Source organism: Hermetia illucens, chromosome 5 (genome assembly GCF_905115235.1).
Source record: "Hermetia illucens chromosome 5, iHerIll2.2.curated.20191125, whole genome shotgun sequence".
Taxonomy (NCBI): domain Eukaryota; kingdom Metazoa; phylum Arthropoda; class Insecta; order Diptera; family Stratiomyidae; genus Hermetia; species Hermetia illucens.
This window is the reverse complement of record NC_051853.1, coordinates 65086016-65110589: the sequence shown is the minus strand read 5'-3', so window position 1 is coordinate 65110589 and position 24574 is coordinate 65086016. Positions and strand designations below refer to the sequence as shown.

The 24574-nt window shown below is 40.4% G+C and overlaps 4 protein-coding genes across 4 annotated transcripts; all 4 read left to right on the top strand.

Moving 5' to 3' along the window:
- Positions 1 to 1965: 1965 nt before the first annotated feature.
- LOC119658399 (cecropin-like peptide 1) lies at positions 1966 to 2340 on the top strand. Its single transcript, XM_038065787.1, has 2 exons — positions 1966 to 2155; positions 2218 to 2340. The coding sequence occupies exons 1-2, from the start codon at positions 2054 to 2056 to the stop codon at positions 2320 to 2322; spliced, it is 207 nt and encodes a 68-aa protein (XP_037921715.1). The 5' UTR covers positions 1966 to 2053; the 3' UTR covers positions 2323 to 2340.
- Positions 2341 to 6652: 4312 nt separating this feature from the next.
- Positions 6653 to 7118, top strand: LOC119658400 (cecropin-like peptide 1). Its single transcript, XM_038065788.1, has 2 exons — positions 6653 to 6833; positions 6896 to 7118. The coding sequence occupies exons 1-2, from the start codon at positions 6732 to 6734 to the stop codon at positions 6998 to 7000; spliced, it is 207 nt and encodes a 68-aa protein (XP_037921716.1). The 5' UTR covers positions 6653 to 6731; the 3' UTR covers positions 7001 to 7118.
- Positions 7119 to 18820: 11702 nt separating this feature from the next.
- On the top strand, positions 18821 to 19261 carry LOC119658401 (cecropin-like peptide 1). The gene is made up of 2 exons (XM_038065789.1): positions 18821 to 18996; positions 19059 to 19261. Exons 1-2 carry the CDS (start codon positions 18895 to 18897, stop codon positions 19161 to 19163), a joined length of 207 nt encoding a protein of 68 aa, XP_037921717.1. The 5' UTR covers positions 18821 to 18894; the 3' UTR covers positions 19164 to 19261.
- A 4595-nt stretch (positions 19262 to 23856) lies between these two features.
- Positions 23857 to 24315, top strand: LOC119658397 (cecropin-like peptide 1). The gene is made up of 2 exons (XM_038065786.1): positions 23857 to 24048; positions 24111 to 24315. Exons 1-2 carry the CDS (start codon positions 23947 to 23949, stop codon positions 24213 to 24215), a joined length of 207 nt encoding a protein of 68 aa, XP_037921714.1. The 5' UTR covers positions 23857 to 23946; the 3' UTR covers positions 24216 to 24315.
- The last annotated feature ends 259 nt before the right edge of the window (positions 24316 to 24574 follow it).

The following is a 24574-nucleotide window of genomic DNA, read 5'->3' as shown; positions in this document are numbered from 1 at the left end:
TTTCTTTTGATATTACCGCGGTAAAGTTAGAGAAAGTTACCTCGTGAGAGGAAAAGATGGAAAGGATATATAAAAGAAAGATAAAGGTCCCCCTTTTTAAACCCGTTAAAGAATTGTGGTAGTCACTCCCCTTAAAAAGCCAAAACGCTGGGGCTACTTTCATGTCAAAACAGCGAGGTTTAATTGTAAGCCCTATCCTCACAGGGGTAAATAAGAGTGTGAATAGAGAAGTGAAGGGTCTTCTCTCTCAAACCGCATTGAAAAATCTCACCGGTCATCCCCTCTCCGTCGTTTGTCAAATGGGAAAGAAGACAACCAGTCTATTCAGGCAGAAAAAAGGGTCCTGCTTTTCTACAGCCCCTAGAAAACCCATCGAATCATGTATAAAATTACGGCCATCATCGTCACGATATGCAAAGTGGCTTATAGAGTGGGCTGTCCTACCAGTAAGCTTATGCATAAAACGAAAATAGCCATTATCTTTCCACGAGGGGTGACCAATATAATACTTCCAGTATTAGGAAGGAGAGACCTTCTTCTGCCTCATGCGTACTGTTCTTTTTCCTATCTCCACAGGGATGGGACTAACTTTACCATGATGATATTGAAATACCTTCTATTTGAAGCGCCATAACTTCTTTAGGGGAAGTGATCGCCACGATTTCGTCCTTCATATCAACATCCACCTGCGGGGATAAGGTTCAAGTTCAGTTTAACTCTATCGTTTTGAAAATGAAAATAGCTCCATTTTGAGGCGCCATAGCTTTTAGATGGGGCACCACACAATTCTCTAAAAAGATTAGGAAGAAGCAGCCTTCCTTTTTCTTCTACATATCCTCTTCATTCTCATCCTCGAACTTCACCGAACTTCGATAATATCGGAAAACCTCACTTTAAGGGGCCATCATTTTTTAAGGTGGGTGACCAGCGCGAGTTTCTATCAGGCCTGAAAAGTAGGGACCTCCTCCTACCGTTTCATAAACTGCTCAACCCTCCTAGAGATGATGCTAAGAGTTCAACCTTTACCGTAAATTGAATCTAAAATGTACAATGTTCACAAGTCTGACGGTGGCTTGCATTATGAACTTGGGGAATTCAAGGTAATATGGAGTCTCATATACAGTCAAATTCATAAAGATGTGCTCAGCAGGATAAATTTATAAAAATCAGTATGAAAGGAATCAACATTCGATTACATTTTGTCAGAACATTAGCTAGCTTAATATGTTTCTCATAAGCTAGGTGCGTACATAATTTTCCTATATATGTACTGAGAAATTTCATTTCTCTTGTCTTGTTCGGATGACAATAAGCATAATAACCAAACTAATTACATTAATTTTGCAATTTCGAGCATATCCACATAATTTTCAACCTGAGCCCGGGGTTTCTTCCCTAAAATCCTGGCTTTACAATCAGTTCTAAATCAGACACCTCCTAGATACCAGGGCGACAGATTCTATATGAAAATTCAGTTCAACCTAAAATTCATTACAAATGTGTGCCTTCAGATGGTACAAAAATCAAAGTTTATTTACAACCAAGAAAAAATTCAATGTGTACAGCTATAACTCACTTTAAGAGAGTACAACTAATTAGCGAGAATATAAATAGAAATCCTTATTAACTACAATGAATCCGTCAAATACTCTAAAAAACTTTAAACAACATTTTGCTTTGATGCTTACATTCAAAAAATTAACTTCAGATTAACGCACATCTCCAAATCATAGAAAACCATCCAATGTTAAACTTTCCCACTTTTTACCAACTGGTTAATACTAATGATTGTTTATAAACAATGCAGGAGGTTCCCAAAATTCGATTAAGACCCCCAACGAGATAAAAACCGCCATACACTGACTCAAAATAGAGTTCTGCAGACACAGAAAGTCGGGGATTTTTATCTTTTAACTCACCATCATTATACTCGTTATAATTTTCTCTATAAAAGCTTATTGACGGCTAGCATCCAGCATCAGTTCAGCTTGAAATCTCAAAGTATCTCAACTCAGTTCAACCTTCAATCTAATAACTATCAAATCCAACCAAAATGAACTTCACAAAGCTTTTTGTCGTATTCACTATTCTTCTTGTTGCCTTCGCCGGACAAAGTGAATCAAGGAGTTTGTGGAAGAAAATCTTTAAGCCGGTGGTAAGTTGCGAATTTTCCATGAAAATAGAGTTCAATGACTAAAAGAAACCCTTTCATTCTAGGAAAAACTGGGTCAACGAGTTCGTGATGCTGGTATTCAAGGAATCGCAATCGCTCAACAAGGGGCCAATGTTCTAGCCACAGTTAGAGGTGGCCCACCACAATAACTGCTGTGATAGATTAATTAAAAAAAACATAATGTACAAAACTATTTATTCTAATTTGAAAAAAATATACTATTTATTGAATTTTATGAACAAAATCGGTTTTGGTTATTTATATTTCAGCTTCTACTCTTCGTCTCATTGTCGTACTTTGGTAGACACTTCTTCTAATACGCCCGATTAGGATGTATGCTTTCGTTATTCTCTTTCTTATAATTTTCTTCACTAATTTTTACACCAATATGGTACCTGATTTCAATGGACTTCTTTTCACTAAATATAGTGCATTACCCTCGCTATTACTGTAATTAAGCGTTTGTTTGCTTTTGCTTGTATAGAGATGATGAATGTTGTTACTCACTGCATTCAGATACACCCAATTCCACCCAATTTCGTGGAAATGAACACAATCATTTCCCGAAAAAGCGCAGACAAACATTCAGAGTATGGCTTTGGTGACTGAGCCGATACTTAAAAATTCGCAAAAAACAGGACACATGTAAAGGGCGTCCAGACTATGAATCACAAAATGCTTGGAGTCCACATGAGGTTCAAAATGTCCTGTGTCTTGTGATGTGGAGGATTTGATGGTAGCTTAAAAGATCATCCTTCTCAAGCTTATATTGACATTGCGGGCAGTTTGGAAATCCAATTGTTTGGTGAATAAAGTTAAAGTCTCGAGCTTCATTCACCAAACAATGCAAATGTTTTCCTCGTATATTATGCCAAAGTCACGTCGATAGCTTCAAATTGCCTCTAATAAACTATGTTCAGCACGTACACATCCTAGCAAGCAATGAATTTTCTAAATAAAAACTTATCCGAAAACTGGTCACTTCCAATAGAACTGTAACCTCAATAATTAGACGGAAACCGCTTGAAGCTCTATTCATACGATCTAACACGGAGCGTGTCAAGCACAGCGCGGACCAAAGTATTCATGCGATCCAGCAGCTAGCGGGCCCAGCACTTACCGTGTCACAAAATAATTCCAAACATTGACTATTCATACGATTTAATAGGCGTCCCGAGTCCACTCCGAGCACAGCATCATAGAAGCCAAGATCACATTCGTCTCCGGGCTTGAATTTGTATGCTAGCAAAAAATGATCGCGCATGTATGTCGTGGGACTTTGTGCAGGTATTTCGTCCTTGTATCAATGATTTCATCAATGCAAACTAATCATCATCAGTTTTATTTGATTCGCCAATTGACCTTAGCCTAGAATCAAGAGAATGCTTATTCTGAACCATCAATAAAGCAGCTGACCGCGCAACGGAGTAAACACACAATTTGATCGAGAGGAATCTCACCAATGGTGAATATATTTTACCAAATATATATTTCATAAAATATAATAATATATATTTCAAACTGAACTGATCGTTTAAGATTAAAAGGTTTTGTTTTTATTATGTACCGAGCTTTATAGACACTATTAAAAGGAACAGTTTCCAGTTTAACTATAGATTTTATTTAAGGATAGCAAACACGTGTTTCGGGCGCAACATATGTCCTTCTTCAGTGCTGGTTTTGTAATTATTTATTTCACTTAACTCTATACCCTTATATACCCTAACCTATTAAACTAATTAACGTGATAACTAGTATTTAAATAATTTTTCTGAAATTGTAATACCACCTTAATAAGCTAGATAAACAGTTGCCCATATCGGTGCTCAACAACCTGGCGTTACTCTGTTTAAATATTTCCAAGCTTTCTGCGGCATCCAGCTTGTGGACTTTATGTATTTTTTGTATAATGTCCACGTTGTCCCAGGAAATGTTATGACCGGCATCTCCTATGCGTTTTGCGACTGCAGACTTGAGGTGCTGTAGTAAGTTTTTTGCCGCTAGTTCCGCTTCTTTGGTGTGTTCCTCGAATCGTATTTTTACCAACCGTGTGATCTATAGATCCCGCTTCCTTCCTCCTTGGATTTCGTGTCCTTTAAGTTCCTAAGTCGAGTTTTAAGTTGCGCATGTCTGCTTATTGAGAAAGCCTCTATTTTAAATTCTTTAAGCGCATTACTGACCCTGGGCTATAACGAGGTGCATGTAATGCTCGATCTCATTGTTGTCTTGTCATTGATGCCTAGCAACGACGTCAATTGTTTCGTGATATTGACAGTCTGTTTCTTCCTTATTATAGTGTCTATAATCTCGGTGCTGTACCCGTTCTTTTTCTCGGTGTCTTTTATATAAGCCAGTTCTTTGATATATCTCAATCTGGTTAGAGGGATGTTTAGCATTCTAGGTACCATGCTGTGGAAGATAGCGAATTTATGCTGGTATGAATCGAAGCTGCTAGGAATGATTCGTTGGATGGTTGTGGACGTCCTGAATATATCGAACTCCAAATCCTCCCCGTTTCTAATTATTTTGTTGTCCAGGAATCGTATTTCTCCCATTTGTTGATCTCCATCTCCATGGTGAATGCCCACGATGGCTTGTACATCATCAACATATCTAACCCAAAAAGGGGACATTATTCCACGCTGTTCCATTGCTTCCTATAGACCTACCATGAACATTTCGCTTAGTAGAGGGGAAAGTGGGTTACCCATTGCCGTGCCTGCGATGGTTTTGTAGTATTCATTCCGGAAGGTGAAATAGTTTTCACTCATACATATTGACGCTAGCGTTGTATATTGGCGATTCTCCCTCTTTTCCTTGGTTAAGGTGCGGTGTTTGTTGAGCCACGTTTCCAAGTTGTGTAGGGCCTCTTTAACGGATACACTCGGAAAAAGGGCTACCACATCAAACGAAACTAGGATTTGATGTTGCCTAATTTTAGCACCCTTCAGCTTCTCGACCACCTGGAGGCTGTTTTTACGGCATATTTGCTGCGATAGTCACCGATAGCGTTGACTTCTTGTAATAACCATTTCGCAAAATTGTAGATAGAGGAATTAGTGTCCGCGATAAGTTCCCGTGTTTCGTTACCTTCGGTTGCATTCTGAACCTAGGCAAAGAGGGATTAGGCATGCATAATACTCTGCTATGTTTTTGGCAAGGTCAACACATTCACTTAGTATTTTCTCCACTCTTTTGATCGACTCTGGTAGCGGATTTGTTTTAGTTTGAGGAAGTTGCCGTTATTTAGTTTCTGGAGTGCCAGGTCTTCGTAAGTCGTTCGGGGTATTACCAGTTTGTTACCTTTATCTGTTCTGAGGTAAAAAACTAGTTTCTGGTTTAGTTTCTTAATGATCCGCTCTTCCTTATTGTGTTATTTATTTTTCTCTTTGCTGTATTGTTGAATAATATTTTTACGAGGGACCTTGCCTTCTCTCGATCATCCTTTTCCAGAAACCTAACAGCTCCCTCGACGCCTGCAATCGTATCTTCGACATTTATCTTCGTCCAGTGTCACGATCTCACGTTAAAAACATTACTCAACAATATAGCAAAGGGACAAATAAACAACACAATAAGGAAGAGTGTGTAGATGTTACTAATATTAAGATAGTTACTGCAAGCTTAAATTATGTCACTGGGCAACAGCGCCACCCTAAAGCGGATGACCAACTAAAAATAGTATACAATTGCACCCATAACTTGGCTCCATATATCTGTCTAAATTTTTCTGTGGAGTCATGCTATGCTGTTTTGGTATCTAGCGAACAACATGATATGAATTGCTCCACCTTACTTATGACTACATCTACACTTTTCGACAACCGGCGATCTACCCTCATATGTATATCTGTATTATATATCGAACATTTTGAGCAACAAAAAGTCAAGATTCTTTTCCAATAGAAGTATTACATATATTAGTGGCATGGGTTCAAAAGACACGGTAGCAATGTGAATAAAAGGAGACGTTTTCGCACAGGAGTGCGAAGTTTTGATTAAAACTTCCCCCTGCAACTTCTTTAAATGAAAGTGGTACAAAAGACTCACCTATTTGTACTCTCTAATCAGAACTTTACAAATATATTTGAAACTTTCGATAAGCAAAGACTGAACTAAAGTAGTTTCAGCTACTTACTCAACAAAAACGCCCAGCAATTCATCGAATGACCAATCTAGTTAACACGAACTAGGAACCAGCTCTGCTCAGCTGAGTCAAAGTGGTAATAAGCAAAAACTCACCGAACTTAAAACTTCACCTTTGCTGCATTGTTTTCGTCACTATTTTCAAACAATGCAGGAGATTCCCAAAGTTAATAAGACGAGCCCTCGGCATGAAAAAGCTCATGGACCAGTCACTCAAAATTGAGTTCCAAAGACCCACCATAAATGGGGGATTTTCATTCTCTACGTCACTATCAATTTGATCAAAAATTTGTTTTCTTTCTATAAAACCTTGTTGACGAGTAGCTCCAACATCAGTACAGCTTGAAACCTCAGAGGATCTCATCTCATTTTGATCTCCAATCTAACATAATAACTATCAAATCCAACCAAAATGAACTTCACAAAGCTTTTTGTCGTATTCACTATTCTTCTTGTTGCCTTCGCCGGACAAGGTGAATCAAGGAGTTTATGGAAGAAAATCTTTAAGCCGGTGGTAAGTTGTGAATTTTCCATGAAAATAGAGCTCAATGACTAAGAGAACCCCTTTCATTTTAGGAAAAACTGGGTCAACGAGTTCGTGATGCTGGTATTCAAGGAATCGCAATCGCTCAACAAGGGGCTAATGTTCTTGCCACAGTTAGAGGAGGCCCCCCACAATAATTGTTATAATCGACAAATTACACAAAATTTATTTGTACCGAATTATTTATTCTATAATAGTTTTATGATATTACTACTTATTAAATTCTATAAACAAAATTTGTTTCTGGTTTTTTAAATAATATTTTGGTTCCCATTCTTGGGCTGATTGTGCATTGCGACATTATTAATCTAGTGAATCATTGAAAGTGCAACTCTCTAATGACTTGCTTAGTTTACATGAAGGGAATGAACTTTGGAGTTCAAATTGCAATTCCCGTTGAAGACTTTTTCAAATTCTTAATAAATGGTGTAGCCACTAATTAAATTCTGGGACACATCTCCTGCTAGTATTGTTAGTCCATAAATAATCATTCAGACTTAATTTATACAAAGTATTTACTTCTTTAAAAGTTGTGGCCCGAATTTACTCATTACAGGTAATTTCCATACAGGATGGAGAGAAAGAAGATTTTTGAAGATGTATGATATTTACCTGGCCGAGTCGAATTCCTTATGAATCACAAGAGTGGTTCCATCATTACTAATAAAGAGAATTTTATTTGTAATTTAAGTGTGACGTTAACATTATTGTGAATATGATTTTGTTGTAATTAGGCTGAATTTTGTTGAAATTACAATTAAACAATTTCCTATATGGCATATATTTTTTTCTAAAGACTTTATGATTTTGCTCTAATTATCTTGGTTTGGTTTATTTTAGGACCATACTCAAATCGGTAAACCAAAGAATAAAATAGAACTGGTGTATCGGTATACATTGTCCTGGATTTTGGTAATTGAATGATGATTTTCTACACATCTTTTTAAGGTTTTGTGTGAAACAAAACCTTATTAGAATCGATTCGATGTCTGTCTGTCCGTCTGTCTGTCTGTCTGTCTGTCTGTCTTTTTTTTTTTTTATGGATGGAGGTGGAAATCTTAGAAAGACACTGCCGCGCCAGGTTGCAGCAGCGTGTGGGATTCTCACCCACTAAAACCACCCCCACTTTCTCCTTTTTCCTTCCCCGCGGGACCGCCGCAAAGCATTACTTCGCGGGGTGGACTGTGCTTTACGCGACCACGCCTTCCGTTCTTCGCGTCCTCCTTGCGCGCTCCGCTCTTGCCAGTTCCTCTTGTATTTGTTTGATGGCGGTGTTCACCGCACACCAGTTTTCCTCCGATTTCAACATTTCCCCGACGATGTTCTGCGGGCTTAGAGTGGTTTTCAGGGAGTCTTCCAGACTCCTCCTTTCTGAGAGAAATCGTGGACAGTGGAACATAACATGCTCCGGGTCCTCAGGTGTGCAACCACATTCAGGACACAAGGGAGAATCATCCAGCCTGAATTGGTGCAGGTACTTCCTGTAACCGCCATGTCCTGACAGGAATTGCGTCAGATGGTAGTTAATCTCACCGTGTCGTCGCTGGATCCACTCTTCAATACGGGGAATCAAAGTGTGGGTCCAGCGACCCCTCTGCGAGTCATCCCACCGTTTCTGCCACTTTTCCAGCGACTCTCGCCTTGCCGCCTTTCGGCGTTCTGCATCCTTTTCAAGAGGATTCATTTTCACTTGCCAGAATGTCTATCGGGATCATTCCCGCAATAACACACGCTGCCTCGCCTGATATTGTTCTGAAGGCGCTGCACACCCTTAGCGCCACTAAGCGGTAAGTCATATTTCCTCTCCTACGATTACTCTCACACACTAATGCTTCCTCCCAAACTGGTGCCGCGTATAATAGTGTGGAGCGAACCACTCCGGCCACAAGTAATCTGCGACTATACCTTGGACCTCCAATGTTAGGCATCATCCGCGCTAATGATACGCTGGTATTTGCCGCTTTCTCACAGGCATAGTCCAGATGTCCCCTGAAATTGATCTTAGCGTCAATCATCACCCCCAGGTATTTGATAACCGGCTTCGAAGTGATGACGTGACCACCAACGCGAATATTAATCGTATTTCTCTTCCTACGATTGGTAATCAAGACCGCCTCCGTCTTTTGTTCCGCAAGGTCAAGCTGAACCATCTCCAGCCATGCTTTTATGGCGCTAATGGTTTCGTTAGCGTACATTTCGACTTCTTCAGATTCTTTCGCGACGACAACCACAGCTAGATCATCTGCGAAACCGATTATCGTGGCCTCCTTTGGCACGGGAAGGACAAGGACCCCATTGTACATGACGTTCCACAGGAGAGGACCCCATTGTACATGACGTTCCACAGGAGAGGACCCAACACTGAGCCCTGTGGTACTCCTGCGGTGACAGTGCACTGCTTGGATCCCTCATCCGTGTCGTACCAAAGTGTCCTCTCCGAAAGGAGCTTAGTCAAGTAACTAGGGACACCCGTGTTAGCCAGTGAACTTTTTATCCACTCCCAGCTTGCGGAATTGAACGCATTTTGGATGTCCAACGTCACTACGGCACAGCATTTTTTAGACGACATCGCGTCTCGAGCCAGCTTCAAAACAACGTCTACGGCGTCGATGGTTGAGTGGGCTTGACGAAATCCAAATTGTCGCTCCGATAGCCCATCCTTGTATTCGATGATAGGAAGCAGTCTGTTGTAGATGACCCTTTCGAGCATCTTTCCTGCCGTGTCGATAAGGCAAATCGGTCGGTATGATGAAGGGTGTCCTGGGTGTTTATTCGGCTTCGGGAGCAAAACTAGTTTTTGCCTCTTCCACCGATCGGGGAAAATTCCTTCTATCATGCATGTCTCAAACACGCTGATAAACCAGTCGGGTCTGGTCTTAACAGCGAGTTTAAGGGCTCTATTGGGAACAGCATCCAGACCGGGTGCTTTGTTATCACCAATTCTCCGGCAAATTTGCATAAGTTCCTCCTCAGTTACCGCAGGTATGGTGTAGACGTCGAGTGCTCGCTTGTGTTGTTTGCGCTCCCCTTTATCCGGGGGGAAGAGCGCCGTCACGATATCGAGCAGAAGATGCGGACAGGTCAATTGTGGTGTTCGCCCTCTCATCTTCTTCATAACTATCCTGTACGCTGTTCCCCAGGGGCTTTGGTCTGCCTCTGTGCAAAGCTCCTTGAAGCATTCTCGCTTGCTGGTCCGTATAGCCTGCTTAAGCCTACCTCGAAGGTTCACATATGCTAGCCGTTTCTCGTCGAAGTCTGGTCTTGCTCTAGATCGTTGGCAGAACGAAAACATGCATTCCGTAGCACCGCGATCTCTTCATTCCACCAATAGTTTGAGCGCCTTTTTGCGAGAACTCGTCGCCTCGGCATAGCAGCGTCGCATGCTCTTGTTATGCGTCCCATCATTTGCTCTACCTTTTCCGTAGCCGCACCACCGGGACTTTGGCCTCCCAATAGCATCTCTATGAATGCATCCTCCTCAAGCCCCTTCACGGACCAGCCCCGGTTTCCAGCCTCACGGGAACACGTATCGACGCATGGCCCATATTCGATCTGGAGGAAAATCACCTGGTGGTCGCTGTGAGTATAATGCTCACTAACAAACCATGTCATTCTCCTCGCCAATGTGGTACTCACATATGTCAGATCGACTATTGAGCCCGACCCTGTCCCACGAAAAGTGGAAACGTTTCCCGTGTTGGCAAGCACCAAATCTAGCTCCGCGAAAGCCTCGAGCAGGATACGGCCCCTGGTGTTCGTAGTGCGACTGCCCCAATCCACGGCCCACGCGTTGAAATCACCAGCTATGATCTTGGGGTTTCGACTTCTTGCATCCGAGACTAGCATACCTAGCATTCCTTCGAATTCTGTTATCGTCGCGCTTGGTGGAGCATAGCAACTATAAATATAGATACCAGCTATTTTTGCCCTGACGAATCCAACTTCTGGAAACTCCATCACTTCTTGAATGGCCTGATTTCCACACGCCCATATTGCCGCTTTGCCAGTTTCATCTGCAGTCCAGGCACCGCTCTTATTGTTGCGATAGGGCTCGCTGATTATGGCAGCTTCGATTCCCTTCTCATAGATGGTCTGCGAGAGAAGGTCTTGCGCTGCCTCGCAGTGGTTGAGGTTGATTTGTATCAACCTCATTTTTTTACTGCATTCAAGGCTCGCCTAAACACTGGGCATCTGCTGCTGCCTGCAACGTGCCGACAGTCGACGCCCTTTTTTTCCTTGCAGAGCATGCATTCAGGCTCAGCCTTGCATTCCCTGAACATATGGCCTTCTCCCCCACATTTTCTGCAACATTTTGACCTGTCACAGTCACCGGTGCATTTCGCCGCTATGTGGCCGAATTCCAGGCATCTAAAGCAGCGCTTAAGGGATACCTGCTCCCTGAGTCGGCAAACGACCCAACCTATTTTTACTTTCCCAGCCGCCAGCAGTTTGAACGCTGCTTCAGTTGGTAAGCTTATAGTTGCCGTTTGCGTGCCTCCGTATGCCTTCCTCAGTCCCCTGATTGCGGAATCTTGCAAGCCAAGTGGTCCGAACTGCTTTTCTAGGGCGTCACGGATATCCTCCTTGGTCGTGATTTCGTCAATGTCCTTGCATTCGATGACAAGCTCCTGCTTTCTGGCCCGTACTTGAGCTTCTTCTCCTAAGGACTTCTCCACCTTGCCGAGGAAATTTTCTACCGTTTTGCCCGGAGACTTCTTCAGCTCCAGCATCAAGTCTCCTTTCTGGGAGCGTCTGATTCGGCTGACGTTTTCTCCAAGGTCCATCAGCTCAGGATCGGATTTGACCTTCCTAAGGATATCGGCGTAAGTCATATCCCCTTTTTTGGAGATGATGATTAATTCGGGCCGTAATCTTCTTTTCTGCGTCGTGTTTTTCCTTCCACCAACCTTGGTCCATGCTTCCTTGGTCCCTTTTTGAGGCTTTGCCTCCCTTGGGTCAATTGGAGCCGGCGCCGCAGTTTCCACGATGTTGGTAACTTTGTTTCCCTTGCCTTTTGCCGGTGAGAGGCCTTTTTGCCTTTTCGCGTCCTGTGAGCATCCGAAAGAATCGTTCGCGCACTCTCTATTCCTTTTTTCAAGTTTACCGCCCTTTGGATGTTGAGGGGGTGTCACTTGTGTTGCCTGGGTGACGCTTGATTTCTTCGAGGCGTTTTTTTCTTCCTTGGCACCATTGTATAGTACCCGAATGGTACGCACCATGTTTTTGATGGCCTGGTGCACGTTGTGTTTGTCCTTAATAAATTCAGACAACTCTACTATTTTACCTCCGAGTAGGGCAAACGATGATTCTTCCGGACTCTAACATAGCTCCTCCTTGGTTTTCACATTGGGCGCTTACGTACTTCTGTCTGTCTGTCTGTCTGTCCGTCTGTCTGTCCGTCTGTCTGTCTGTCTGTCTGTCTGTCTGTCACAGCCGATTTATTCGGAAACGGCTGAACCGATTGTCATGAAAATTGGTAGGAGTATGTGATCTGCCGTTCCCTTTACATGCAGCAACTGACGCCATTTTGTGTTAAGTTTAAGGGGGGGCCCCCATACATGTGAAAGGAGGGTGCAACATTTTTTTTCATAAAATGTGCCCATGTGGGGTATCAAATGAAAGGACTCAATTAGTACTTTTCGAAACTGGTTCCATATTTGATATTGGGTAAAACATAGGGGAGTGAGGGCTCAAAATATGACCCCCAAAAAGTGTAACAGGTCTCGTTCTCAGAACCTATCCAACCGAAAAATCTGAAAAAAATCTCAGTGGTGCATCTCTACGAAATCTAGGCCTCAAAATATATCCGGTTCCGATATCTGCACAAATAAAGTTAATAATAGTATATATCCACATTTTAGAAATTTACCCGGCACTCCCCTCATGTTCATCCCAGAAGTACAAACTTTGGCATGCGTATAATGAAAAACATAATGCACAATTTGGTCAAGTTTGAAGAAAATCCAATTATTATTAACAAAGTTATAGGAGGTGAAACTTTACAATTTTTTGTGAATTTCGTGCACTCTACAACCTGGATGACGTCATCATCACATATCAATTTGTCAATACCACAACGAAGTAAGTTCGTATGAATTGGGTGGAAAAGAATTATTTTGTTTTAGTTTTTTAATCATTTGTGTATGGATATCAATTATTCCAACGAGACATGTGTGTATGTAGGTATATAGTATATGCGTGCTAATGAAATTTGCGGGTAGAGCCTAATTCAGATAGATATAAGAAGTAAATCGGAAATATGGGAACGATCAATTTATATACGTGCCTATATGTGTACAGTATTCCGAAATAGGCAATTTGTTTGTTTAGGGTGAGCGTAACATCTACGGCTGTAATATGTACGTATGTCTCGTAGTTTTGTAGCTGCATACGGGTAGAAAAATGTGCGTTGAAATTTCTTAGATAAGATGAACACAAAACCTTTATATCCGAAGCGTGAGCTTCCGGTATTCCGACTTGTTTTCTTGATGAACCGGCTGATTTTTTGGGCACACCGACAAGTCATTATTGTCAACTTCTGAGTGAGCAATCGGGAGTCATTTAAGTTTGAACTTTAACTAGTCGAAACCGTAGATCAGACGCAATACTTAATGGAGATTATCCATCTTTGAAGAATAACAACATTGGCAGACGGACACACTTTCTTCAGTGGAGGGAGAGCACTTTAAATAAACGTAATTTCATTTATTACTTAACCAAATAAGTGTTTAACGTATGTATTTACAAAAACACGCCACGTTAAACTAAATTCGTTCATGGCCTTCCAGTTTCGTCGTATGAATGAAAATATTGTTAACTTAGAAAATGATCAATAAGAAACAATAATGAAAGGGATTGCTGAAATTTGTATTTTGAAAACATAACAACAATATCACATCGGTAGCGATTTCCTCAGGTGGTAGTCATCCTAATTTACTAAAAATTCTACATTTAAATACTACTAATGTAAAATAATGGCGTCACGGATATATTATCCAAAATGTTTAACCAACATGCAGGGGATTTAGCAAGCAAAGAACGAAATGAACTTATTTGATCAGACCTCACAACATTACGTTATTTGTATCATAAAAACCTGGCTTTGCCGTTATGACAGTACGCAAACTATGTAAGGTAAATATATTCATCCTCCCTAAATTCCTTCAAAACCCTAGGTGTAACTTTTGCGTAAGGCTCCAATTTAGTTACTAATGTTTTGTTATCCTCAGCAATGCATTCAGAGATAAAATCTGGTGTTTCTTCACAGATTTTAACTCAACACACGCTTCAACACTTGTCAACCCCTTCGTCATAGCATCCTTGAATATTGCTGTTTTTCCAATTATGATTGTCTTATATTTAAAATAAATTACAAACCAAATGCTGGACACTTCATATGAAGGACTTTATGTATTTTTTATATAAAAATATTTTAGTGGACATTTGTTCCATTTATAGCCAGCTCGTAATATATATGCATTTAGCATATCGCTTTAGCGTGATATTGACATTCAAACTGTTAGATAGCAATAAACTGGCACACACCCGCAGGTTTGCCGTATTATAACTTTGTTAGTAATGGTGCGATTTCCTCCGAAATTGGTAGGATCATGCTTTATATTATCACCATCATTAACGTTGCAACAACCGGTATCCGGTCAAGGCCTCCCTTAATAAGGAATTCCAGAGATCCCGGTTTTGCGCCGAGGTCCACCAATTCGATATCATTAAAAGTTGCCTGGCGTCCTGACCTACGCTATCGCTCCATCTCAGGCCTGTCTGGTCTTCTTTTTCTACCATAGATATTGCGCTTATAGACTTTCCGGGCTGGATCATCCTCATCCATACGGATTAAGTGACCCGCTCACCGTAACCTATTGAGCCGGATTTTATCCACAACCTGACGTTCATGGTATCGCTCATAGATTTCGTCGTTATGTAGGCTACGGAATCGTCCATCCTCATGTAGGGGCCAAAAATTCTTCGGAGGATTCTTCTCTCGAACGCGGGCAAGAGTTGGTAATTCTTCTGTTTTAAATTTATGGCCTTGATAATTGCAATTTTATGATAACATTGCGGACTAAAGGGGGCTATAGCTAGAGGGCGCTTGACTGGCACTTGCGTAGGAAAAAACGGCAATCATATCATCACTCCCAATCCGACCATCAAATTCTTGGGAGTGATGGTGGATACGAGATTAAATTTTAAACATGACATGACAGTATGACAAGGGATCCATGGCTGGTATACTTATAAGCTACTTATTGTCAGGGTAGTGAGCTCGATCTTGCTTCATGCTACCCCTATTTGGGAAAAGGCATTTCACATATCATTCCAATGCCCATAAAATGAGTAGAGGAGGACAACCCTCAGGACATGTTCTGCCTTCATAACCACTTCAGATGAGGCAGCATTCGTCATCTCGGGAATGATACCAATTACCATCTTGGCAGATGAAATGACGAGCATATATAATCTGAAGTCAGTCTCTCCTTTGTCACAGACGAAGAACGCCGAAAGGGAGAAATCTGCATATACCTTGAAGAATGGGGAGATTAATTATAATCTTACCCAGTTTCTCACGAGGCATGGAGGATATCGTTAGTAAATCTGTTAGTTCAAATTGGGAAATTCGTCCAATTGTCGAAACTACGAGGAAGTCCCCGTTGACCCCAAGCCAGTTTTCTACCGCTCTCTGAAAGAAGAAAACTAGAAGCAATTTTAGGTGAAGCACTGATACCGGAAAATGTTGTGAAGCGAGTGCTAGCATTGCAGGAGGACTGGTAAAGGGTAAACTGCGAAAGGCGGAAGAAGTGAGAAAGATGCGATTGCGAACATTGCTGCCAGAAAATAGGAGATCTAGCTAAAGTGAGCTAACTCCGCCCCGTGATGTAATATTCTTTCATATTTTTTTTCCAAACTACAAGATGTACGTACATATTATAAACGTAAATATTATGCTCACCCTAAACAAACAAACATTGCATATTACCGAATATTATACTTATACATGCATGTATATAAATTGATCGTGCACATATTTCCGATTTACTTCATGCACAAATTTTATTTTATTTTAAATTTACACAGGCAAGACAGTTTTGAGCTACTGTAGGTTTGTCAGTGACTGTACAATTTTGACTAAACTTGGAGATATTATGTTTCATGCTATACTCTATATTGCCGCAATATTTTTTTGGGGGGAGGGGGATTACCAGCCGTGTTAAAATATTTAATTTGCTTATTTACTGATCTGACCTGCTTGATAAAGTGAGAGCTGTGAGTAAACAGTTTCTTCTACTGAGTGACTACTCTACTTAACCCTCTAGCAACTAGATAACCTTTAGGGAGTAGATTATTATTTAGGGTAGTTTCTGACAATGAATTCGCTAAAGAAATTATTACTTTCAACCTCCTGTACTCCCCGCCTTTCTAAAATGTCAAAACTAACGTTGGCTTCGAAAGGTACTAATCGAGACCTTTCATTTGATACTCAACATGACTATATTCGGGAAACAAGAATTTTACACTCTCCTATTGTGTGTACAGGGACCCTTCTTGAAATTCAACATAGAGGGATGTAGTTTACTGTATGAATGCGCATTCACAGTTCCCACTTTCTCACTGAATTTCAGCATAGCCATTTCTGAGAAAAATGCATAGAACAGACAGACATTAAACTGATTTTAATATGGTTTTATTTTATAAACAAAATCAAAACCCATTCGGGAAGCCGGAAGCTGGATGCTTCAGGTATGTCACATTTGAGTATCCATTTGCCGCATTAGTACGTAGCACGTAATATATGCATATATTATGTGAGAGTAACCACTTTCGGGTGATATTGACATTCGTAGTCTTGAATTTGAAAAAAAAACGTCAGTTTTCATCTCAGCTTTGTTAGTAATAGTACGATTTCCACCAAACTTGGTACGATCCTACTCTATGCCACGGTTACATTCGTGGTACTAGGATGAACTCCTTTTATCAGATTTTCGGTTGGGTAAATACTGAGAATGTGTCCGGATAGCTCAGTGGTTAGAGCACTAGGCTGTCATACGGAAGGTCGTGGTTCAAATCTCACTGGTGGCAGTGGAATTTGCATCGTGATTTGCCGTCGGATACCAGTCGACTCAGCTGTGAATGAGTACCTGAGTCAAATCAGGGTAATAATCTCGGGCGAACGCAATGCTGACCACATTGCCTCCTAGTGTACCGTTACGGTCTTGAATGAAGTGCTCTAACACACTTCAAGGCCCTGATCCAATATGGATTGTTGCGCCAACGATTATTATTATTATTATTATTAAATACTGAGAATGGGTCCCTTAAATAAATGATCACTTTCAACCCCCGCACTCCCCACCTTCCCAGCAAATATCAAATGTAAGACCGGCTTCGGAAAGTACTAGCCGAAAAAATTTGGTGTCAATCAATATAACCGTCTCCGAGAAAAGTGTGTGTGATAGACAGACACATAGACAATAAACCGATTTTAATAAGGTTTTATTTTACACAAAACCTTAAAAAGACAGACAGTGAACCGATTTTAATAAGGCTTACACAAAACCTTAAAAAAAGAAAGTTGAAAAACCGGAAACTTAACGCTGCGGGTACGACAGGCATTGTGTATTTTTTATATGAGAAACTTCTGATGCATGTTCTACCATTTATGCATAGCTAAAAATTCAAAATAAATTTTCATCTAGAGGATGTCGCAGTAATTTCTTGATCCCTACGTAAAAAAATATCTAAATGAATGTACCGGGAATAACTCTCCTTAGAAAGTCTTGAGATTCTGCAATTTTTCTTATACCTGCTAATCTCTACTTAATGTTTAGGTACAACCGAAAAGAGAATAGCTTTCGCAAAGTTTTTTTTTCTCCACGAGCCAGACTGATTGAATACTCCAGCAATAGAACCTGTCTTAAAAGTTGAATTTTCATAGTAATGAAAAATGAAGGGGGAGGTTCTCCCTCTTCAACTCGTTGTGCTGATGACTCCCCCTTAAAAAGTCATGACGCTGCAATGTGGGTTTTTACATCATGACCGTAAAGTTTGAATTTTCAACCCTAGCACCAGAGGAGGAGGGATGGAGAGGTATGTTGGAGGAAGAGTAATGTCTCCTCTCTCTAACCTCGTTGCAGGATGGCAGATTTTTTTACCAAAACTAGTTTCAAAGCGATTCATGGCGGCTCCCAAACAGCGCAACACAATCTAGAAATTGAATTTAATCAGAAGTAAAACGCAAACACTGACTAGAAAAAGACTGAAAGGGTAGTAATCGCAGGTTGGTCTAATGGCCAAGTCTCCTTGGCAAAGATCAATGCTAATCCAAAATTCATTTAAATTACACATGTTATGTTAACAGAATATTCTTCCCAAAATTGTACCATTCAAAACCTTTAACCCACTTGCAGGGGGTTACTCGGCGTTCATATTAATAGCAACCCCTATTAACTATAATACTATGGAACCGTCAAATACATTGGAATAATTTTAGATTAGAGGAAACCCATTAAAAGCAAAGTGAATACATAACATATTTATAATATAAACCGTTTTATTTTCTCATTTATCAAAAAAAAAACTTTAACCTAGAAAACAGAGTGTCAACTTACAAAATATTCTATTATACGAGTACATCGATACTTACATTCACAAAATGTTGACTATCAGTTTTCCCCGGTTCAGATTAACGCACGCCACCCAAATCATTTCCCATTGTTTATCAAATGGGTAGTGCCCACGATTGTTTATAAATAATGTAGCAGGTTCTCGAAATTCGATTAAGACCCCCGTCGAGATAAAAACCGCCATCGACTGACTGAAATTAGAGTTCTACAGAAACACCGAAAGACGGGGACTTTTATTTCCTAACTCACCATCATTATGCGCGTTATACATACTAAATGTTCACTCTCTATAAAAGCTTATTGACGGCTGGCATCCAGCATCAGTTCACCTTGAAATCTCAAAGTATCTCATCTCAATTCAACCTCCAATCTATTAACTACCAAATCTAACCACAATGAACTTCACAAAGCTTTTTGTCGTATTCACTATTCTTCTTGTTGCGTTCGCCGGACAAGGTGAATCAAGGAGTTTGTGGAAGAAAATCTTTAAGCCAGTGGTAAGTTGTGAATTTTCCATGAAAATAGAGTTCAATGACTAACATCAACTCTTTCATTCTAGGAGAAACTGGGTCAACGAGTTCGTGATGCCGGTATTCAAGGAATCGCAATCGCTCAACAAGGGGCCAACGTTCTAGCCACAATCAGAGGAGGCCCACCACAATAAAAGCTGTGATACACTAATTATAGGAAATTTAAATGTACAATGATATTTATTCTAATTTTATGAAATATACTATTTATTAAACTTTATAAACAACTTAATTTTTTGGTTATTTATATTTGGCTCCTATTCTTTGTCTCATTCTATTTCGTGACGTCATTAATCCAGCAGATGATTGATAGTGCGGCTTTATAATAATTTTTGGGGTCTACGCAAAGTAAATGAACTTATAATTATACTTGTAATTCCCGTTTAGGGTGGACATTTCTTCAAAATCGCGAGAGATGGAGAGGCAACTCTTTAAGCTTTTTGATACTTCTCTTTGGAGTATTAATAATCCATAAATTGCACCGATTCATAAATTCTTGGTAAAAATATATTTTCTTATTATTAATAATAACAAAGGGAGATCGCACTTCATCACAAACGATCTATTGTGCCCCTTTACTGGTTATAGTATTACTTCATTGCCTCCAATGTAACCTGAAAGACCCCATTGAGCGAGCCAAGCGTGCTCAGGTATACCAGTTTAGAGCTCACCTGGTTTATCCTTGGTGCGTTAATAGCCATTAGCGATCGGTTAGAATGTTCTGCCCCCTATAGTTCCTTTCGAAATAGAAGAAGGCACTTTTATCTATGACGTATATTTCCGCCTGAAATATGCAAGTGTGCTTACCCATTGGTTTCACGTAAGTTGTCTTTGACCAATGGCCCAGGTACCTGCTCCTTCTGCTTTGAGGAAGTTGCCGGCTGTTGCTCCAACGTGTTTCAAACTTCTTATCGAAATAAAACATCTTTGGGAGGAGGGGGAACATTCCCTCCGTGTCAGTAATTAGGGATACCGCCTAAAAAAATATCAAACTTCCTTCGCTTTAGGCAGCTCCCTCTTTACTGATGCTCCCGGATGTTTCGATTTTGAAAATGGTTCTCCTTGGCTACATCTGTATATGAAGATGAAGAGGAGTCAATCTCAGAAGGTCCTCAAGGGTTGGCGTTGTGCATGTCCTCATTGCCGTACTCATACGCACGCAAGCGAGCCTATGAAGTTTCTGTAACTTCCTGGTTCTTGTGCTAAGTTCAGTTCAGATTACCTCCCCATAGGTGATTATTATTAGCCTTATTGTTGCAGTGTATATCCAGGGCTGTTTTTTCCCTGCTTTGGACCGGAAAGTCATCAGAGTCCTTGTTACTCGTTTCGCTTCCATGCCATATAATCTAAAAGCTCCCAGATGGTCAAGCTTATGCTTCCTAATGAATGGTACTGTATTGATCTTAACTGGATTGATTCGAAGTGTAGTTTGGATGCAATCAAATAGGGTATCCTCATATTTGCCCCTACAAATTAATGATTGTTCGCTCTCCTAGGAGTCCGTCAATTACCATACTCAACATTAGCGATGAGTGTACCCGGCACTGTAGACAACATTGAGTGACAATTGAGTTTGTATCCGTAGGTGCTTATATTTGTCTACTCTTTAACATCTTTATTTCCCTGTGCGATGTCTTGTTGAACAATCTTTCGATATTCAGAAAGGCAGACAGTTCCCGTGATACAGGGAAAATTCGGTTGACGTCCTGCCCGGTAGGCGCGTTGAAATGGATATAAGGAGTTACGCATTAAAACGTTAGTTTTAGTACAGTTCAAAATAGTAGGCGATGGCGGCTTTACGGTTTCTTACCCGGGCAAAGGCAAATCGTCAGATGCTGCCTCACCTCTGCCCTGAAAGCAGCGTAACCGAAGCGGCTCGCAGATTTTAAATGATCCTTTATATAATTCCCAGAACACAACATGACTTACAAATTATATTGAGCGTAAATCCGCCCTTTTGACCAGAGCTTGGCCAGAGCTGGTCTTCAAAAAAATATTCTAGTACAGTTGTCTATGATCTTCTCCACTGTTTTGAATAAAAACGATATTAGACAAATTGGTCTGAAAGATTTAGGGTGAAAAGATTCTTTTTACCCGTTTTCGTAATAAATACCAATTTTGCCCGTCTCCATGCGCTAGATATATATCTCAGGCTATGTCGCCCCTTACTACTCTTAGGAGAAATCCTAAAATGATTTCAGCAGTTTAAAGATTTCTACTGGCTGTTTTCCTCTAGCTTCCCAGCTTAGTTCTTTCCTTCTAGTTCCCAATTCCTGACCGCTGTTGGGGTGTCAGGCAGAATATTATTGCCTTCCTCCGTGGGATACCAAAGATATTACCTTATTTTTGGCTATAGCTTTGTACAGCCTCTGTTCTCATGCTGCCTAAATTCCTGTCCTAGGGTACGCCCCTTGATAATATGGCTGTCTGAATCGAACAGCTGTTCTCACGGATATGTTGAGGGTCTGCTGTTTCCAACTCTATTTCTCTCCTGATGTCACCGGCCACCTGTAGATGAACCATGTTTTTACTCAGGTGCCTTGTATAGGAGTCCTAATCTGTTCTCCAGGGATTCCTTAGTATTCTCTCTACTTCCGAGCAACCCTCAACCCTGACTCATCGCAGCTGAGGGGAAGTAGTAGTGCTCTCCCCTAGCAGAACTTCACCAGTCTAACGGTAGAAACCAGGTTCCATCTTCTGGGAAGTATCCCGATGCCACAACTGACTCTTGAGTTCTCCACCCATCTTCCAACCACGAGGTCTCCAGTCAAGAACTCTGAAAGTCACACATATTTTAAATCTCGAATGATTCATAGTTATTCGCAAAAGAGATCCGAAGTTAATTGGATGCTTTCTATTTGCAGACCCTGAATTTGCCGCCGGTACACCTAGGATTCTTAAAGTTGGGAGATTAGTTAACTCCCAAGTCGCTTTCTTGCTATCGTAAGAGAACACCGCCAAAGAATACTCTAGAAGAGCAGAATACCGTCGTCTGCGCAATGTTAACAGCCAACAAATTACCCGGGCTAGACAAAACACCAAACATAGTTCTGAAGGCAGCGGTAAAGGCAAAACCGGAGTGCTTCATTTCCACTTTTAATACGTGCTTGGAGTCACAGGTCACGGTCAATAGAAAAAGCAAATACTGGTGTTACTACCAACAAGTGACAAACTACCTGACGCGTTATTGTCGTACTTTCCATTTTTTAGTTGCACAGTAGGAGAAAGTTTCTAGAACAATTATAGAGGAAAAGACGTATCGAAGGAACAGTATGGTTGTCGCGTTGTCCGGTCAACAGTCGTTGGATTCATTGCAGTGGGCAGTCTACACAAAAAGCAATTGCACGCATAAAATGGCGCGCCGGTACGAAAAAGTATAGCGCTGTCATCACTTTCAATGTGAGGAATGCTTTTAACTCTGCGCAATGGGAACCTGTTATTTTATAACACACTTGAACCAGCTCGATGTGCCGAGGACATTCGGCGTCAGAGACTATTTCACTGACACACCTTAAAATAAGACATGCAAGGAAAAGCCACGTATAATATATGATGCATCCCAAACTACGTCAGGTAAAGCAGCATTCGTAGTGGTCCAAATGATACCCTTTAACAGTTAGGCTGGAGAGATGCAGGGGATATACTTTTGAAGGTTATTCCATAACTACAGTGGTTGAGAAGAGTCAATTTCAGTGAGTTAAAACCCCACTTACTTTCCGATGTTTTTCATCTTTATAAAAAATAACAAGTCGGGAAACCGGAAGCTAGACGCTTCAGGTCTGAAGGGTTTTGTGTATTTCTTTTACAAAGAGATTTGAGTGTATGTAGCACGTAAAATATACATATATTATGTGAAAATAGTCACTTTCAAGTGATATTGACATTCATAGTCTTGAATTTGCAGAGGAGCGACAGTTTTAACCTAGTATAACTTTGTTAGTAATAGTGCGATTTTCACCAAATTTGGGAGGATCCTACATTGCTGCAAAATTTTGTGATTCTAGGGTGAACGAATTTAAGGAGGGTTTTCCTGTCAATTACTAAAAATTATAGCAATGTACTATTATTAACTTTATTTGAACAGGTATCGGTATGGAGGGTATTTCGGAGCCTAGGCACCATATAGTGGCAGCCCCCTGATTTTTTTCAGATTTTTCGGTTTCAACCCTCGCACTCCCCACCTTTTCAACAAAAGTCAAAAGACCGGCTTCGAAAAGTACTAACCGAGACCTTTAATTTGATACCTCATATGACTAAGGAAGGAAAATGATCAAAAATAAATATTTCAATGCAGATAGACATCATATTAATATTTTTCAAAAAATTAAAAAAAAAGGAAAGTTAAGACACACGCTTTCACACAGGACTGCAAGATTTTAAATGATCTTACTCCAAATCAAAGGTTTACAAAAAACTAATCTATTTGTACTCTCTAATCAGAACTTTGGAATTATCATTGAAGCTTTCGATAAGTAAAGATTGAATTAAATTCCTCAACAAAAATGATCCAGCAATTCGTCAAATGGATTATCTAGTTCACACGAAGTAGAAACCAGTTGGACTCGGTTGAGTCAAAGTAGAAATAAACAAAAACTCGCCGAACTTAAAACTTCACCTTTATGAACTTGCTGCGTTATTTTCGTCACTATTTACAAATAATGCAGGAGATTCCCAAAGTTGATATGACGAGCCCCCATCAAGAAAAAACTCAGAGACCCCTCATTTAAAATCGAGTTCCACAGAAACACCGAAAGTCGGGGATTTTTATCTACTAACTCACCATCATTATGCTCGTTATAATTTTGCTCTCTATAAAAGCTTATTGACGGCTAGCATCCAGCATCAGTTCAGCTTGAAATCTCAAAGTATCTCAACTCAGTTCAACCTTCAATCTAATAACTATCAAATCCAACCAAAATGAACTTCACAAAGCTTTTTATCGTATTCTCTATTCTTCTTGTTGCCTTCGCCGGACAAGGTGAATCAAGGAGTTTATGGAAGAAAATCTTTAAGCCAGTGGTAAGTTGTGAATTTTCCATGAAAATAGCGTTCAATGGCTAACATTAACTCTTTCATTCTAGGAAAAACTGGGTCAACGAGTTCGTGATGCCGGTATTCAAGGAATCGCAATCGCTCAACAAGGGGCCAATGTTCTAGCCACAGTTAGAGGAGGCCCACCACAATAATTGCTACGATAGATTAGTTATAGCAAATTATTTATTCTAATTTTATGAAATTACTCATTTATTAAATTTTGTAAACAAAATATATTTTTGTTTATTTATATGTTGACTCCTATTCTTGGTTTTATTGTACTTTGGGACGTCATCAATCTGGTGAATCATAGATAATGCGGCTTTCTAATGCTGGATCTAGGGGAAGTGAATAAACTTTGCAGCTCTGCTTTTAATTCTTGTTTAGGGTGTTAGGATGTTTCTTTAAATTCCCGAGAGTGGATTCTGGCTTATGACGATGGCCAGACTGCAGCTGCATAAAGCAGGATGGAGCTGACAACTCTCGAGATAAGGAGCCGGCGGTTTTACCT

Coding starts and splice junctions, on each gene's coding strand:
- LOC119658400 (XM_038065788.1), top strand. CDS start 6,732: ATGAACTTCACAAAGCTTTTTGTCGTATTCACTATTCTTCTTGTTGCC. Junction 6,834..6,895: donor AGAAAATCTTTAAGCCGGTG/GTAAGTTGTGAA, acceptor CTTTCATTTTAG/GAAAAACTGGGTCAACGAGT.
- LOC119658401 (XM_038065789.1), top strand. CDS start 18,895: ATGAACTTCACAAAGCTTTTTGTCGTATTCACTATTCTTCTTGTTGCG. Junction 18,997..19,058: donor AGAAAATCTTTAAGCCAGTG/GTAAGTTGTGAA, acceptor CTTTCATTCTAG/GAGAAACTGGGTCAACGAGT.
- LOC119658399 (XM_038065787.1), top strand. CDS start 2,054: ATGAACTTCACAAAGCTTTTTGTCGTATTCACTATTCTTCTTGTTGCC. Junction 2,156..2,217: donor AGAAAATCTTTAAGCCGGTG/GTAAGTTGCGAA, acceptor CTTTCATTCTAG/GAAAAACTGGGTCAACGAGT.
- LOC119658397 (XM_038065786.1), top strand. CDS start 23,947: ATGAACTTCACAAAGCTTTTTATCGTATTCTCTATTCTTCTTGTTGCC. Junction 24,049..24,110: donor AGAAAATCTTTAAGCCAGTG/GTAAGTTGTGAA, acceptor CTTTCATTCTAG/GAAAAACTGGGTCAACGAGT.